Raw genomic sequence first — 17,663 nt, forward strand, 5'->3', positions numbered from 1 at the left:
AGTGGACCAGTGGGGGGGGGGGAGGGGGTATCTAGGAGTTGGTTTGCTGCCTTTAGGCGCTCAGTAAACACAACTCTGCCCGAGTCGGGTGTCGAACCAAGCCAAGTTCAAGCGCACTTAGCCTCTCGACCACGCTTCCCGCTTCTTATTTTTATATTTTTCCTTGGACTTAATTTTAAGTTTGTAGGTCAATAGGAACACTTCCATTTCCCATAGGAAAAATATAAAAAGTATATAAAAAAAAAATTACAAATAAATATTAAATTGTAGGCTTTTTTTTTAGTCAATGAATAGTGTTCATTAACTCTTTCTCTTCTAATTGACGCTACCAGCCTCGATTTCACTCCATTAAATTAAATTAATTTTTGGTTTTATGAACATTGATTTGCGTTGTGTATAAAGAGCATGCATTCTGTTTAATTATGTACCAAATAAAACATTTTCTGATAATAAATACAAACTTTATTAAAGCTTAATTATGAGGGGAATTGAAGTACAAAATGAATAATATTCCATTGGACCGTGGAAAATAATTACGGAGAAAAAGAGTTAAAGAGTATAGATATTTAATTCATTGAAAAAATACGTGATACACTAGAAGGGACTCTTAAATTAAACAGAAATTAGTGTTCATTTATTTATTTAAAAGTGGCTACATTATCTTAAATAATACAGACGTTACTTAAAAAAAGAAGATGATTACGTCCTACGCGCCATGCATTTAGTCATGCATATTAACCTATGCCTTAAATTCTGCCAAGTCACTGGTTTTCCTGGCTAGCTCAGGCAACCCATTCCATGCTCTAATAGCACTAGAGAAGAAGGAGTATTTGTACAAATTTGTCCTAGCATATGGGACGAGGAATGCGCCTTTATCTTTGTGCTTTCAGAGTATTTTATTAAACTTTGTTTTTGTATTTGAAGATTATGGTTCAGTGTTTTATGTATAATTGCTACTTTACTTTTGAGTCTTCTGTCATGAAGGCTTTCTAAATTTAGTGATTTTACTAAAGGTGTTACTCTAGTCAAATGTGAATATTCGTTTGTTATGAATCTCACTGCTCTATTTTGTGTCTGTTCCAGTTTCTTAATGTTTTCTTGAGTTGAGGGGTCCCAAAAGAGGATGCATATTCTATTATTGGCCTAACCAAGGTTAAATAACATTTTAGTTTTATGTTCTTATTTGATTTATAGAAATTTCTTTTAATAAATCCTAACGCTTTGTTTGATTTATTTATAGTTTCATCAATATGTGGATTCCATGACAGTTTTTCATTTAGTATAACACCTAGGTATTTTGCGTTTTTAGTCTGTGTTACTGGTTTGCCATGAATAAGATAAGTGGAATTAATTTGTTTTATTATTTTTGTTACTCTTAACTGACATTTTTCTGGGTGGAAAGACATGCTCCAATTTGATTCCCATTTCTGTAATTCATGTAATTCTCATTGTAAAATATCTGTGTCTTGTGTTGTTTTTATTGTTCTATATATTATGCAATCGTCTGCAAATAATCTGACTTTTGTTCCTGAAGTAATGCAATGTGGTAAATCATTTATGTATTTTGTGTCTACAGGTAGAAATTTTGCTGCCTTCAACAGAAATATCTCAATAAACCAAACCAATGCTTTAGCAGGTAATTTAATGTTGTTGTTGTTGTTTTTTTAATATGTCATAAAGATACTTCCATTTAGGCCTACAAACTATTTAATTTACATTTTGAAGAAATACTGGCCTGAGATTGTGTTTTGGATTGAGTGTATTGAAGTATAACCAATAAGCATAATCTTCGTTTACTTGAAACTTTTTATAATCAGGTAGTTTCAATAATTTATATAGATATTTGGAATTATTTTTAATATATCTGAATTTGTATATGTATATACAGTTGGCACACTGATTTCTGTAGGTGTCCGCGGGCCACATACAATTATTCAGGCGGCCTTATGGACCCGCGGGCCGTAATTTACCCATTCCTGTATTAGAGCATGGAATGGGTTGCCTAATTCATTGGTTAATATGCATGACGTGTAGGATGTAATTATATTCTTATCTGTATTTTATAAGATAAGTTAAGACACCCAATCTCGGATTACAGCTGAAATTTTGCACAATAATTTCATTTACCTGACAACACATGAATCTAAAAAAAAAATAATTTACCAGTTAGTTAATTAACTACCAGTATTGGTAATAATTAATTATTTTGTTTCATACCTTGAACAAGGGAAAGAAATTATACCTGACAGATGTGTTAGTACGGTATCAATTGGATTAGTCCCCTACTTCGGTCCTCTTTTCCCAAGTAGTCCAGACAAGAGATTGGATCATAGCGCATTCATAAAGCTAAAAGCTGAAAAAAAACAATTGGTACAAATATTTCTAATTGCAGAGATTTTTATATATACACGACTTAGTACTATGTGAACTAATTAATACAATTACACTTAATATAAGCTTTTTCTTTGTTATAAAGTATTTTCAAAATGTTATTCTTGTTTGTTTCCTTTGTATGTATTTATTTAACCAGAGGTAAGCCAAACCAGAATAAATGGAGATATCCTTCATTCTGTTGATAATGACATCTCTACATGCTTCCACGCGGATAACCAGAATTCCTGGGAAATCAATTTTCATATACACTTTTTGCTTTCCAGAATAATCATCCACAACTACAAAGGTAATATACGCTGCTCTAAAGCGACCATAACCCCAAAACGTCCCGAGGCTAAACGGCCCCTCTAAAGCGACCATAACCCCACAACGTCCCGAGGCTAAACGGCTGCTCTAAAGCGACCATAACGCCAAAATGTCCCTAGGCTAAACGTCCTCTTTAAAGCGACCATAACCCCAATACGTCCCGAGGCTAAACGGCTGCTCTAAAGCGACCATAACCCCAAAACGTCCCTAGGCTAAACGGCTGCTCTGAAGTGACCCTAAGCCAAAACGGCTACGCCTAAATGTACTGGTTCGTTGCTTAACATATTATCCCCCACCCCCCACCCCCCAAAAAAAAAAAAAAAAAAAAAAAAAGAAACTCAGCAGGTCCTAACGCTTTACTTTGATGTTTATGTATATTTTAGTAAAAATAATTACCTTCCAAGTTATAACTCGAACTCATGTTACTGTTGTGGGCTAATCTAATCTCACTTCGACTATGTATCAAATATTACTTAACATTAGCCACAGAACATTACAAGTTGAATATAGTTGATAACAACATTCAGTTCTATAAAATGAGACTTTATTAACCACTGGGAAATCCGTCCAGTCTTCCTAAAATGTCTCTATATATAATAATTACTACTCAACTACTATTCAAAACACAACCTACTTCTAACATAACGCCATATTGGTCTCTTGTTCGCCCAAGTCTACTACGTCATTAGTCTTGTCTTACTACGTCACTACTTTTACCGTCGCTAAAACTATACACAATATATTTATCTAACAAAATTTAACCTACTCTCTAAACTAGTGCATTACACTACTCAAATGTCTTTTGTACTCTGGTTTTAGGCCGAGAATTGGTGGACGCACGCCTGGACAACTTTACGCTCTCTTTGCTCTACGAGCGTAACAACGAACGCAAAGATCTAGTGGTGACAGAAGGAAACAAAGATAGGTACGATTTACTCTTCGATGCTGCTAGTGTACTCCAAGTAACGCTCAGGACACCAAATGACGCCATTGCCTTTTGTGAAATTGAAGTTCTGGGCGGTTAGTTCTGTTTTTTAAGAACGATACTATTGTATTCTGACCATTAATTAGCCAAAATTTAGCAGAGTTTGAGATTATATTTCTTGTTTAGATCGCTTGGGAAAGGGCGGTGGCTGAATGGGTAAGCGCTTGGCTATCGAAGCTGGGGGTGCTGGCTTCGAAACTCTGTGAAGAGTTTGATTTTGAATTTCGGGATTTTTAGGGCGCCCCAGAGTCCACCCAACTCTGAAAGGTAACTGACAGTTGGGGAAAGGAAAGGCGGCTGGTCTTTGTGCTGGCCACATGACACCCTGCTCGTTAACCGTTGGCCATAAAAACAGATGCCCTTAACATCATCTGCCCATAGATCACAAGGTCTCAAAGGGAACTACTTTTAGATCGCCTGACCAAATGTTTAATACTCTTTTGGGGATCATCATTGGACTACATCAGTCGTAAGAAGACTATAACTCATCTACTGGTGGACGAATTCAGAGCCTGGGCATTGATTGGGCATTGACTATTATTATTATAGCTTTTTCTATAGCGCTACTTTCATGCTTATAGCATGCTCAGAGCGCTTTTGGTCCAATCTCATTTGTGGACCAGTGTGGGGGGGGGGGGGGGGGGAGGGGGTATCTAGGAGTTGGTTTTCCGTGCTGCCTTTAGGGGCTCAGTAAAAGCAACTCTGCCCAGGTCGGGTGTCGAACCTCGAGCCCCCTTCTCGGTAGCCAAGTTCAAGAGCACTTGGCCTCTCGACCACGCTTCCCACTATTGAACGCAGCGATTCCCAGCCCCTTTCCAATTTGCTATTGGATTTTAAGGAACAGCAAATAATGCAATACATTTTGGGGTTAGAAGCATCACTTGAACTACCATTAGTAAGCCTCCTTGCACTTAGGGTCTTAGGCTATATACTCGGATGAATCCCTTACAGCACGGTCCAGGTATCTTTGGGTTTTTGAAAATAAGTTTGGAAACTTCATTTTGACCTAGATTAATTCGAAAAACAAATGTATATACATGTTCTAGGCTCTCCTGTGTAACATACAGGTTATGTAGTCTAGTTATTATGTTTCTAATGTTAGATAGTCTTTACCACTAAGTAATTCATTTTTCTATCTCATGACTGTTATTGAACGTCGCTGTAACATCGGTAGGCGTAAAATATCTCAACTAATAAAATTCTAAATAACTTCTTTATGGACAATACTAAAAGTTACTTTTATTACAATATAGATAGAGAGTCTTGACCAGGGGTTCTCAACCTGTGGGTCGCGACCCACTTGGGGGTCGATTGACGATTTGCCAGGGGTCGCCTAAGACCGTAGAAAATATGGACTTATTATCTATTCTTCTATTGCTGTATGTGTGTGTGTGTGGGGGGGGGGGGTCGCGGCAGAGTGGGGGGATTGTAGAAAGGGTCGCCGTGCATAAAAGATTGAGAACCGCTGGTCTAGACAAAATCAAGTTGATATGAGATAGAATAAATATATTTGACTTTATTAATAAGAATTTTTTAACAAAATAAAACTCACTACAATAACAATTTCAGTCTCATGTTCTGGAGTCGTCTGTCTTACTTAAGACCGCTGACGACAATGGCGCTTCTTGCATAATTCACAACCAATCGCTCACCTCTTACCACCGTCGCCATAGCACACACACACACACACACCATAACAATGACCTACTTCTATTTGCTCTTTTTAGACTGCCCCAAGGATCTATCAGGACCTACTTGTTCACACAGGTGTGCATCAGACACGTGCGATACTGAGGGGAACAGATACTTACTTTCAGCAGAAATGCCTTTTGTCTATAGAAAAAGTGAGCAATTTCATAATTATAGAAAAAGTGAGCAATTTCTGAATTATAGAAAAGGTGAGCGATTTTATAGAAAAAGTTTGCAATTTCTGAATTATAGAAAAGGTGAGCGATTTCAGAATTATAGAAAAGGTGAGCAATTTCTGAATTATAGAAAAGGTAAGCAATTTCAGAATTATAGAAAAGGTGAACAATTTCGGAATTATAGAAAAGGTGAGCAATTTCGGAATTATTGAAAAAGTGAGCAATTTCAGAGTTATAGATATGGTGAGCAATTACAGACTTATAGAAAAGGTGAGCAATTTCGGAATTATAGAAAAGGTGAGCAATTTCTGAATTATAGAAATGGTGAGCAATTTGAGAATTATAGAAAAGTTGAGCGATTTCAGAATTATAGAAAAGGTGAGCGATTTCTGAATTATAAAAAGGTGAGCAATTTCAGAATTATAGAAAAGGTGAGCGATTTCAGAATTATAGAAAAGGTAAGCAATTTCAGAATTATAGAAAAGGTTAGCAATTTCAGAATTATAGAAAAGGTGAGCAATTTCAGAATTATAGAAAAGGTGAGCGATTTCAGAATTATAGAAAAGGTAAGCAATTTCAGAATTATAGAAAAGGTAAGCAATTTCAGAATTATAGAAAAGGTAAGCAATTTCAGAATTATATAAAAGGTGAGCAATTTCAGAATTATAGAATTATAGAAAAGGTGAGCGATTTCAGAATTATAGAAAAGGTGAGCAATTTCAAAATTATAGAAAAGGTGAGCGATTTCAGAATTATAGAAAAGGTAAGCAATTTCAGAATTATAGAAAAGGTAAGCAATTTCAGAATTATATAAAAGGTGAGCAATTTCAGAATTATAGAATTATAGAAAAGGTGAGCGATTTCAGAATTATAGAAAAGGTGAGCAATTTCAAAATTATAGAAAAGGTGAGCGATTTCAGAATTATAGAAAAGGTAAGCAATTTCAGAATTATAGAAAAGGTAAGCAATTTCAGAATTATAGAAAAGGTAAGCAATTTCAGAATTATATAAAAGGTGAGCAATTTCAGAATTATAGAATTATAGAAAAGGTGTAGATCTCCCGTGGAAAACAGTTTTGTCTCCGTTAGATGTGGTCAAATACTCAAGTGGCCGCTGGCTTTGCGTGGTTATGGGAAACACTGCTCTGCTCTTATCCTTAAGCTTCGAAATCTAGTCGATGTTTTTAGCGGTTCCCGAGAGGGGAAAAGACGCTATTAGTTTTGTGTGGAATGTCTGTCGGTCCGTCCGTCCATATATTTACACACAAAAAAAATGTTGACTATTTTTTTAAAGAGAAAAAATCTATTTAGTATGCATATAAGTTGGGCATAATTTAAAACAACAATTAATAAGTAGTTTTTCATATTAACTAGTTACGTCACTTTACTAAAGGAAGAAAATATTTTTTTTTTTTTACGGAAATGTTTATTTCTTGAGGATTTGAATAAGATATTGGCCATTTACAAAACAATTACATCAATTAGATATTTATTTTAAGACATCAGTTAGGCCAGGTTCACATCTAACTTCACATTCACTTTCACCTATCCTTTGGTCTGCTGGACCGCTGTGGCACCACACAGGATCTGTTAACCTTCTTTCTCCCTTCTTCACTGTCATTTGTCTTTGATATGCTTTCTGAAAATATTGAAACTTGCCTTTTTACCTGCCTGGGTGGACCACATCGGGGGCCGATTTTGAGTTTGTTTTTCCACACAAACTGTCTTTGAAACCTTGTTTTTTTTTTTATAAATTGGTACAGCTCTAAAAAAAAACAACTTGTTCTGATATATTGTAAATAATAACATTATTAGAATAGAAAAGGCCTTATTGAAGTCAAGCACAGAAGATGGAAAGAAAATTTAAATTTTAACAGGCGGACAACGGCTATGTCTGGACAAGATGCGGAAAATATGCAGGTTGCAACTGGGTTTGCGTAGTCACGTGAAACACTGCCCTCAGCCTTAATCTTCGGAATCGAAGACATTGCTATTAATCAAGACTAGAAACTTTCTACTTGATAAGAATGATGTAATTTGTAAGAAAGTTTTTTGGACACATAGAGAAAAAGATCTTAGTCTCCTAACACAGGGAATGGCTGATTTACAGACGACTCGCTAAAATTTTTGCTAAATAAAACCAGGTGTGTGAACCGTGTGTTTCAATATGACTGTACAAGTCTTGGTGTTTAAACGCTCAGTAGGTGCAAAGCATTTTCTTCTAATTACACACGAGTACATATAAATTGTAAAGAAGTTTCTTTTTTTTTATTTTTAGTGTACATAATTTTTAAAGTCTTCTTTTTTTTTTTTAGTTTGTGGAGCCCCCCCCCCTCTTTTGATTCTAAGTCTCTGGCTTAATTTGAGAATTTGAATAGCACACTTTTTTATTGACGCAGTGTGTGCTAATTGTCTTGACTGTGACGATACAACTGGGCTTTGTGGTGGTGACTGTAACCCTGGCTATAAAGGAAGTCATTGTTTAGAAGGTAAGATTAGCTTTACTTTATATACTTTCATCTTATTTCATTAGTTTTTGTTCTAAGATCTTTTGTTTCCCTGGCAATCAAATCATTAAATAAGAACAACCTGGTATAAACTTTGTCACATGTAAATTATGAGTGAGTCTGGTGTGAATGTACACTTTGGTTTCTTATAGTTATAATGTTTTTTGCTTGGTGTAATGCACAAATTGTAAGACAAATTTCCATACGGACAATAAAGATTATTATTATTATTAGTTGTTTTTTTATCTCATCATCAGCTACATGCATTAGCTTTAAAATGTAAAAAGTACGCTTTCAGACCTTGTGATCGTTGGGGGGCAGACGATGTAAGGTCATCTGTTTCTAGGTCCGACTGAAAACTAGGGTTTCATGTGTCCAGAACAATGACCAAACAAGTTGTTTGTAAAAAAAATAATTTTAAAGTTGTAAAATGTTTGACATGTTTCGGGTGTTCTTTCAAAGTATAAGATAATTCACCTCCTAGTCCTAACCTCCCGCGGGACGACGTGGAATGGCAGCAGACAGTGTATGAACCCAGAACCATCTAGAAGTCTGAACGACATATTTAGCCGTATCTGAAGGATTAATGTCCTTGTTGGTATTAACTCTTTCTCTCCGTAATTATTTACCACCTGTGTTTAATTGATTCATGCCCTGTCTATACCAAAAAATAATTGTGCAAAGTTTTAACTAGATCGGAGAATTGGTGTGAGAGAACTAACGCCTACAAATGTTTCACCAGAGTGAGTTGATAGAAGCTTTGCACAACTGATTGAGTAGCTGTCAGGACTCAGTTCTGGTCCGCCTGGGTCTCCTGTTTACTTCAGAGGAGAAAGGGGGGGGGGCAATTCAGGGTGTTGACTTCAAGACTGTTTTTGTTTTGGATTGTTTTACTTTGTGAGATTTGTTTTTGAATGGAATGTAACTCATAATAAAACAGTGTAGTTTTGTTCCTAGTCCAGGACAGTTGGATTTAGGTTGTAGAGTTGAAGTATAGACTCTAAATTATTTCTGTGTAGTTATTATTCAGTCCAATGGGAGTTATATTATGAGCAGTTATATTTTAATTGATACTGAATATTTCATTTGCCAGAACTGCAGCTAAATTATACTGAAGCACATGTAATAAACAAGTTATATGTCTGTACATTGGCATTCTGAATCTTCATTCTGTCGCTATATGTGTCGTTACGGTATTTTTCGAGACTTGCTTGCATTTAGTAATCAGCATTGAAATACGCAGCATGGGCGTAGCCGGGGGGGGGGGGGGGGGGTTGGGGTTCAAACCCACCCGAAATTTCGGAATTTTGTGACTAATTTTTTTGCTTTGATTTTGTTTATTTTAGGTGAGATTTTAATACTAAACCATCACTTGCCCCAGCACAGCCAAAGGGGTTTTGAGTTTAAAATCCCCACCCGGGGGTTTTGAGTTTTAAAAAAAATCCCCCCCCCCCCAAAAAAAAAAAAATCCTGGCTACGCCCATGATACACAGACGTATAGCCAGAGAAGAAAAAGAGCCTTAAAGACACAAAATAGAGCAGTGAGATTCATAACAAACGAATATTCACATTTGACTAGAGTAACACCTTTGGTGGAATCACTAGATTTAGAAAGCCTTCAGGACAGAAGACTCAAAAGTAAAGTAGCAATTATACATAAAACACTGAACCATAATCTTCAAATACAAAAACAAAATTTAATAAAATACTCTGAAAGACACAAAGATAAAGGCACATTCCTCGTCCCATATGCTAGGACAAATTTGTACAAATTTTCCTTCTTCCCTAGTGCTATTAGAGCATGGAATGGGTTGCCTGAGCTAGCCAGGAAAACCAGTGACATGGCAGAATTTAAGTCATTAGTTAATATGCATGACTAAATGCATGACGCGTAGGACGTAATCATCTTCTTTTTTGAAGTAACGTCTGTATTATATAAGATAAGATAAAGTAGCCTGTGTGTTTAATTTGCTTTGATGTGGAGTTTTATTCGTTCAAGCCAATATTTTTTTTTTTTTTCAGTTTGTGGTTACTGTTCCGGAGACGGAATCTGCAATAAAGAAAGTGGAGTTTGCCCAAACCTGTGCCAGATTGGCTATTACGGAAAAAATTGCAATCAAAGTAAGCTTTGAAATAATGTGGGATAATAATAGTGGGAAGCGTGGTCGAGAGGCCAAGTGCGCTTGAACTACCTTGGCTAGAAGGGGGCTAGAGGTTCGACACCCGACTCGGGCAGAGCTCCTAGATACCCCCTCCCCCCCACTGGTCCACAAATGAGATTGGACCAAAAGCGCTCTGAGAATGCTATAAGCATGAAAGTAGCGCTATATAAAAGCTATAATAACAATAATGTTCATGTCAATTTGATGTAATATGTAAGACTTCCAGACTTCTTCGACTCCGGAGATTAAGGATTTATGTAATGTTTCACTTGACTACGGCAAGTGACCTAAATGTGGTTGTATATCTGACGTAGACAAAGCCGTTGTCCGTAGGGAATTTATTTTTATTACATCTTCTGTTTTTCTTTGGGCCTTCAATGTGGCTTCTTTGACAGCTGTGAGATCTTTCTCTACTAGGTTTTGTAAAAAATGTTTTACATGTTTCGGATGTTCCTTCAGCGTTGAAGATAGTTTACTTCCTAGTCCAAACCTCCCGCAGGACGACGGGGGATGGGAGCGGGCAGGATTTGAACCCTCGACCATCGATAAATCCGAACGACAGTCCAGCGCGCAAACCTCACGACCAGGCAGCCAGGTATTTATAAGTATTATGAACACAGAAAATTACAAAAAATCTATCAACTACCTTTAGTGAAGTCTTCTGTCTCAAAAGACAATGAATGCGCCAGACGTCTTCATGGCAAAATTGAAGATAGCTCTTTGATTTGTGATCTGGAAGCCGTTTATTGTGCAGATGTTTTAAAAATAAAGTTAAAGTAATTCCCGTTTCAGACCTTGCCATCTATAGGGCAGATGGTGTAAAGGTCAGCTGTTTCTTTGGCTAACAACGAGGGTCAACTGTTTCTGTGGCCCACGGTCATACGAGGGTGTCATGTGGTCAGCACAACGACCAACCGCCTTTACTTTTCCCTAACTAATGTCAGGTACCCCTTAGATCTGGATGGACTCAAAGCCCAATGATACAGAAATAATAAAATCCCAGTATCTTCAATAATGCATTTCTAAATTTAACATTTTAGTCTTACAAACTGAAATGATGCAGCTTGACCTAATGTTATGGTGTGTATGAGTATTTTTCTACAGTGACGGTGGGACAGACGGACAAAGTGAGTTGATATAATCTTCATATAAAAGAGAGATAACTTGCTATCTCTATCTACCAGATTGTTCGCAATGTAAAGATGGCTATTGTAATCGAGAAACTGGAGACTGTCAATCTGGATGTGAGGTCAAGTACACGGGCTTGAAATGTGAAGAGGGTAATTGTTTGTTAGTATTTTCTAACTCTAGTCGGTCGGGAAGGAAGGTCGACGAATCTTGCATGGTTCCCCAACGGTCTAAGGCAGCGGTTCTCAACCTTTTAAGCTCGGCGACCCCCTTTTTACAATCTCGCTCTTCGGCGACCCCCATCCACACAGCAATAGAAGAATAGACAAAAACAATCCATATTTTCGATGGTGTTAGGCGACCCCTGGCAAATAGTCAATCGACCCCTAGGTTGAGAACCCCTGGACTAAGGGATAGGTAAGGTAAGGTAAGGTAACTCTAGTTCTAGAAAGTTGGACGCCTTGACAAAAATGTTTTATAAATGACTTTTCGTTTCTTTCATTCGCAGTCAGCTCACCAGCTTCACCTATCCCTCAGTCTGTTGAACCGTTGGGGGCACCACACATGAACCTCTGACCGTCTTTTTCTATTACTCTCTGTTTTTTGCCTTGGATAGAATCTCTTTTAATGATGCGCCCGCCCATTTTTTTCCTACATTTTGTTTTCAATATCTGCTAGAAATTAAAAAATCAGAAAGATCTCAATGTTTTCTTTGTCTGGAGCTCAATGTTTCCTGTTTAGTCTAGAGCTCAATGTTTTATTTGTCTGGAGCTCAATGTTTCCTGTTTAGTCTAGAGCTCAATGTTACCTGTTTAGTCTAGAGCTCAATGTTACCTGTTTAGTCTAGTGCTCAATGTTTCCAGTTAAGTCCAGAGCTCAATATTTCCTTTTTAGTCTAGAGCTTAATGTTTCCAGTTTAGTGCTCAATGTTTCCAGTTTAGTCTAGATCTCAATGTTTCCTGTTTACTCTAGATCTCAATGTTTCCTGTTTACTCTAGATCTCAATGTTTCCTGTTAAGTCTAGATCTCAATGTTTCCTGTTTACTCTAGATCTCAATGTTTCCTGTTTACTCTAGATCTCAATGTTTCCTGTTTAGTCTAGAGCTCAATGTTTCCTGTGTAGTCTAGAGCTCAATGTTTCCTGTCCTGCTTATATCTCATTTATGTTCATGTCTAGTCTAGGTCTAAATATTTCCTTGTCATTCCCAGAATGCCCTCGCTGTGGTGGAGACGGAAGTTGCAACCAACAAGACGAAAAATGTCTCTACGGATGTCCTGCAGGATTTAGAGGAGATAAATGTTTGTTCGGTTAGTGTACTGCTAGAGTTTAGAAAATTGATCTGGAGCAACTCTAGCCCAGTGATTGCCAAACTACGGCCTGCGGGCCTTATTTGGCCCTTGACGAGCTTGTAATCAGGCCTCAGAACTCTTGCCTAAAGCCCATAGTGGAGCCTCAGAGGTTCAGATCCATTAGACTCAAATGTTTGTTTCAGTGATGCAGAAATTATACGCATGTTGGAAATATATATGACCCCAAGTCCGAAACCAGTTGGCTATCACTGCTCTAGTATTTAAATTGAGATGATAGAAGGTATAATGCGAGTTCGAATTGATTCGACAGTAGAAACAGATTCGTTAGGTCATAGATATATAGCTCCTCTTTCGCGGTCGAAGATTAGCGCATATCTCATTTCCTATGGACTCGAAGATGGCTGTTAAGTCCAATCCTCGCTTTAAAAAGCCGGCCGCCTACGTGGCATGGGTGGGTTTGGTCAGTTGCAGATGTGCCTGCTTCTTCTCTCAGCTTTTTGTTGGTTCGGCGCTCTTTCACCTTGGCAACTCTTTTTGCTTCAAATTTTGGGACTCCGAGACTCACAGGTCATAGATAACTCTTCTAATAAATAAATATAAGTGGATATTAATATGAGTTTCTGCTAATTGGAGATTTCACACTTGGTAGAAAAACTATAAATGGCTATCATTTGGTGAATCCGGTGTGAATAATAAAAGATGTGATAACAAGCTTTGTTTTTCAAAAGGTAAATGATAGCTCTTGCGCACTTTTCAGCACTGCAGAATCAAATTATCTAAGCACTTTCTTTCTTAACACATAAAAATATTTCAATAGGAAAGGAAGCATTAGAGTTTCAATCTAAGACAATCGGATGGCTTCTCAATCATCAGTTCAGCTTGTGGGTGGACACTGAATGCGATTCTCGAAAACGGCTCTAAGGATTATCCTAGACATCTGACAGTTGATGTATATATTTGGAAGACGTATTACCAGCTATTCGGCCACACTGAGAAAATTGTAGTTTGACAGTTATAGTTTTTCGAAATTTTATCTTAATTAAACATTCTTTATCTTGACCAGACATAGCGGGTATTCCTGCTGTCTTCATTAAAGTGTCCAATTAACAGACATCTATAAACATTTTGGCTTTGTCTTTTAAGTTTGGCTCTATAGGCCTACCATTAGAATTGTATAACCTCTAAGTCAGGGGTTCTCAACCTGTGGGTCTCGACCCCCATGGGGGGTCGATTGACGATTTGCCAGGGGTCACCAAAGACCATCGAAAAAATGGATTGTTTTTGTCTATTCTTCTATTGCTGTGTGTGTTTGCGGGAGAGGGGGGGATCGCGGCAGAGTGGGGGATTGTAAAAAGGGGTCGCCTAGCATAAAAGGTTGAGAACCGTTGCTCTAAGTAGATTTATGCTTTCGCTTGACCAGTTTTTATTAACATTTTATAAAACACTATAATTCATTAGTTATTAGGAGAGAAATAATCCCTCTTACAAAGATTGATAAGCTGTATAAAAAAGGGAATTGTCTTTTACAAAAGACTTGTTATGTTGCTTGTTTTTTTTAATCTAGTGCCAAGTGACGGAGCCTCGCTCGGTTGAATGATATGTTTCCCGAGCTCACTTCGGAAACGCTCGTGTGTGTCTATTTATATGGACAAGAGCGGTAATTCCCTTTTTAGAAATTGAAAGCCAAAATTAATTTAAGATAATGAAAGCATTTTAAATTAATATAACCGTGAACGTCGAGTTTTCTCTATGTGGCCAACGAGTTTATAATTTGTTTCTCACTTATAAACATATACCTTGAAATTTTAAAGAAAATTGTTAGAGTAGTTTTCGAAATAAAATTTATATATTATACATAAAAAGAAATGCTCGTTTAGAGTATAGGATTCCTTCTTTATGAAGATGATTTCTCATTCTGTGTATCAAAAGTATCACATCCATTATAATGAGTCTTATCCAGGGAGCAATTAAGCTCAAGAAGTTTCGTTCTATACCATTACGCTGTAGTCCTGACATAATTATCTTTTTCTTTGATAGAACGTCTATAATTCATAAGATTGGTTAATATCTGTATGAATAGAATGTGGGAAATGCGCTGGTAATGGAAACTGTGATCAAAGGACTGGCATCTGTCATGACTTCTGTAAACCTGGGTATTGGACGCCGGACTGTACCAAAAGTAAGTTCATTTTTTTTTTGTTCAGACCGGTAGATGGGGGCATGGCCTAGAGTTCAAAGTGCAAAGTTCATAGAAAAAATGTAAAGCTGCGTTCGATAAATGTCATAGCAAAGCTGATTTATAAGTCCCGATTTTATATGTCAGTGCTAAATATATTTTGAAGGCCCTAAGCCAGTGTTAACAGCTTCAAATACCTCGGAGCTATTGTCTCAGATGAGGGAACAAAACCCGAATTATTGGCCCGAATAGCACAGTCCACAGCAGCCCTTTCAAAACTTAAAATAATATGGAAAGACAAGGGCTTAGCCCTCGGCACCAAAATCAGACTGATGCGCTCTCTGGTCATGGCCACATTTTTATATGCTTGCGAGTCGTGGACGTTGAATTCAGAGCTTGAGAGGAGGATCCTAGCAATGGAATTGAGATGCTACAGAAGGATCCTAGGCATCACATTCAAAGACCGCTTCACAAACCAAGAAATCAGAGACAGGGTTACTGTAGCGATCGGAGCCCATGACGACCTGCTAACTATTGTGAAAAGACGAAAGCTTAAAACCTTTGGCCACATTACAAGATCTACGGGGCTCGCAAAGACCTTCCTTCAGGGAACAGTGCCAGGTAAAAGAAGAAGAGGCAGACAGAAAAAGTGATGGGAGGACAACATTAAAGAATGGACAGGCCTGCCATTGAGAGAGGTTCTAAACAAGGCAAAAAAAAAGGGAGGAATGGAGAAAGACGGTCGACAAATCTTGCCTGGTGCCCCAACGGTCCAACAGACTAAGGGATAGGTAAAGGTAAAGGTAGAGGTAAAAAGCCAGTGATTCCCAAAGTGGTCTATAGAGACCCCGTCTTTTATATACACTACTTTATTTTCATCGAATTTTACTAAACCAAACACGTAAAAGTACGAGTAAGCTTTGACCATTTCAAGACGCGAGAGACGAGAATATAAAATTGTAGCATTTTAATCTCCACACAGCACCACACCTCCCCACTGCACCACCCTTACGAAACTGTCAATCATACATTATTTTAATGCTTTAATATAATTTACCTTAGAGAGAGACCCTATTGCCATAACTACCCGATATAACAAACGCTTTGTAGGTCAGTGCAGAACAGCGGAAAAAAAAGGGGGGAAAAAAAAACTTTACGTGTTTTTTTGGCACAGACTACAAAATCGCTTAACGTTAAGCGACAAAAAAGCTAGCTAGAAAAAGGCGAAAAGAAAAATCCTAAACATCTTCTACCTGGGATAACGTGGTCATTTGGATGGCTGCCAGGTCGTGCGATATGCGCACTGGACTGTTGTTTATTCGTCGCGATGGCCCCGGGTTCAAAGCCTTCCCGCTACCATCCCCAGTCGCCCTGCAGGAGATTTTTACTAGGAAGTAGATTATCTTCAAGTGCGAAACCTATCAAAACATTTGATAAAACTTGTCTATCTGCAGCTTGTGGTCAATGTAACAAGCAGAAATGTAATATTTCCGACGGACGCTGTCTTCATGGCTGTTTGAAAGGCTTTAAGGGAGACACTTGTAAAATTAGTAAGTTGCATTGTTGTATTGATTTTTATCCATCTCAGAGGCACTGTGGCTGAGCGGTAAAGCGCGGGGCTTCTGAACAGGTGGATCTCGGGTTCGAATCCTGGTGAAGATTTGGGATTTTTTAATTTTGTGATCTTTGGGCGCCTCGGAGTCCACCCAACTCTAATGGGTCGGGGAATAGTGACGGCGGTTATTCGTTGTGCTGGCTTCATGACACCCTCGTTAACCGTGGGTTACAGAAAGAGATGACCTTTACATCATCTGCCCCATAGATTTTAGACTGTACATGTCTTAAATTCTGATTGCAATGTTCGCGATCTTCTTCAGTTCCCCATTAAGACATTGCGATCCATAGGGCAAATAATAAATACTATAAGGCCAAGAGCTAACAATGCTGGTAGTTGGCAAGCACAACTAATGTCAGGTACCCATTAGAATAAGGTAAACTCAGAAGCGTCGTTAAGATCCCGATTTTTTAAAAATTCACTCTTCATCGAGATTCGAACCCGAGACTCCTGGGTTCAAAAGTCAAACGCTTTATCATTCAGCTGAAGCACATGTTTTATGCCAATAATAATATCCTGAGGCTTCGACACATTGATAATTATAGATTGAAATACGAAGGTAGTAACCTACAAAATATACATAGAGAGAGAGAGAGAGAGAGTGACAGTGGAATACATGGAGATATTGATAATTAGTATAAGATATTGATAAAGCTTTTTTTAGTGTGTTTTTCGCAAAGCTTTTATCAACTCATTGTCTGTCTGTCTGTCTGTACTGTAAAACGTAAAATGTAAAATCCTTATCGGATCAAGTTGAAACTGTCCCCAATTATTGGCAAACACAATATAGGAATCAATAAAAAAAAAATAATGGTAATTAATTATTTTGTTAAATAACGACAAGAGAAATTAATTCTTCAGTATTCAGAAAAATGGCTAAATATTTGGGGTTTTGTCCCCTTACACGTTCTTTCTCCCTCACCCATTCTCGGATCGTTATTCATTGTAACTACCAAAATGTGAATCCATAAATAAAAATTCATCAGTGAATCTAGCTCCATGTGGATATATACAGTACAAAGTCCTTGCAACTGCTTTGCACTAAGACAATGCAGTCTGGAAAACTAAATTGCTTTTCTGAAACAGACATCCTCAAAAAGGCCTGAAAAGCTCAATAAAGACACCCTGAGCTTGACTACTACTGTCTACAGAAATATATAAAATGTGTTCAATCTAAAATCATGGCCTCCGCTCAAATCACAATACACGAAGCGA

At 37.6% G+C, this 17,663-nt stretch overlaps 1 protein-coding gene across 3 annotated transcripts in view; it reads left to right on the forward strand.

Moving 5' to 3' along the window:
* The window catches only part of LOC106074796 (uncharacterized), a 48,912-nt gene that overhangs the window by 14,291 nt on the left and 16,958 nt on the right, over window positions 1-17,663 (forward strand). For 2 of the 3 annotated variants that reach the window (XM_056028985.1, XM_056028986.1), the window contains exons 5-14: window positions 1,577-1,636; window positions 2,531-2,680; window positions 3,520-3,720; window positions 5,413-5,529; window positions 7,949-8,038; window positions 10,079-10,177; window positions 11,403-11,498; window positions 12,556-12,654; window positions 14,738-14,836; window positions 16,288-16,383. In XM_056028985.1, the coding sequence (XP_055884960.1) occupies window positions 1,577-1,636; window positions 2,531-2,680; window positions 3,520-3,720; window positions 5,413-5,529; window positions 7,949-8,038; window positions 10,079-10,177; window positions 11,403-11,498; window positions 12,556-12,654; window positions 14,738-14,836; window positions 16,288-16,383 (1,107 nt within the window). The remainder of the gene's footprint in view (window positions 1-1,576; window positions 1,637-2,530; window positions 2,681-3,519; window positions 3,721-5,412; window positions 5,530-7,948; window positions 8,039-10,078; window positions 10,178-11,402; window positions 11,499-12,555; window positions 12,655-14,737; window positions 14,837-16,287; window positions 16,384-17,663) is intronic. The other variant, XM_056028987.1, reaches the window with a different exon arrangement.

This window comes from Biomphalaria glabrata, chromosome 5 (genome assembly GCF_947242115.1).
Source record: "Biomphalaria glabrata chromosome 5, xgBioGlab47.1, whole genome shotgun sequence".
Taxonomy (NCBI): domain Eukaryota; kingdom Metazoa; phylum Mollusca; class Gastropoda; family Planorbidae; genus Biomphalaria; species Biomphalaria glabrata.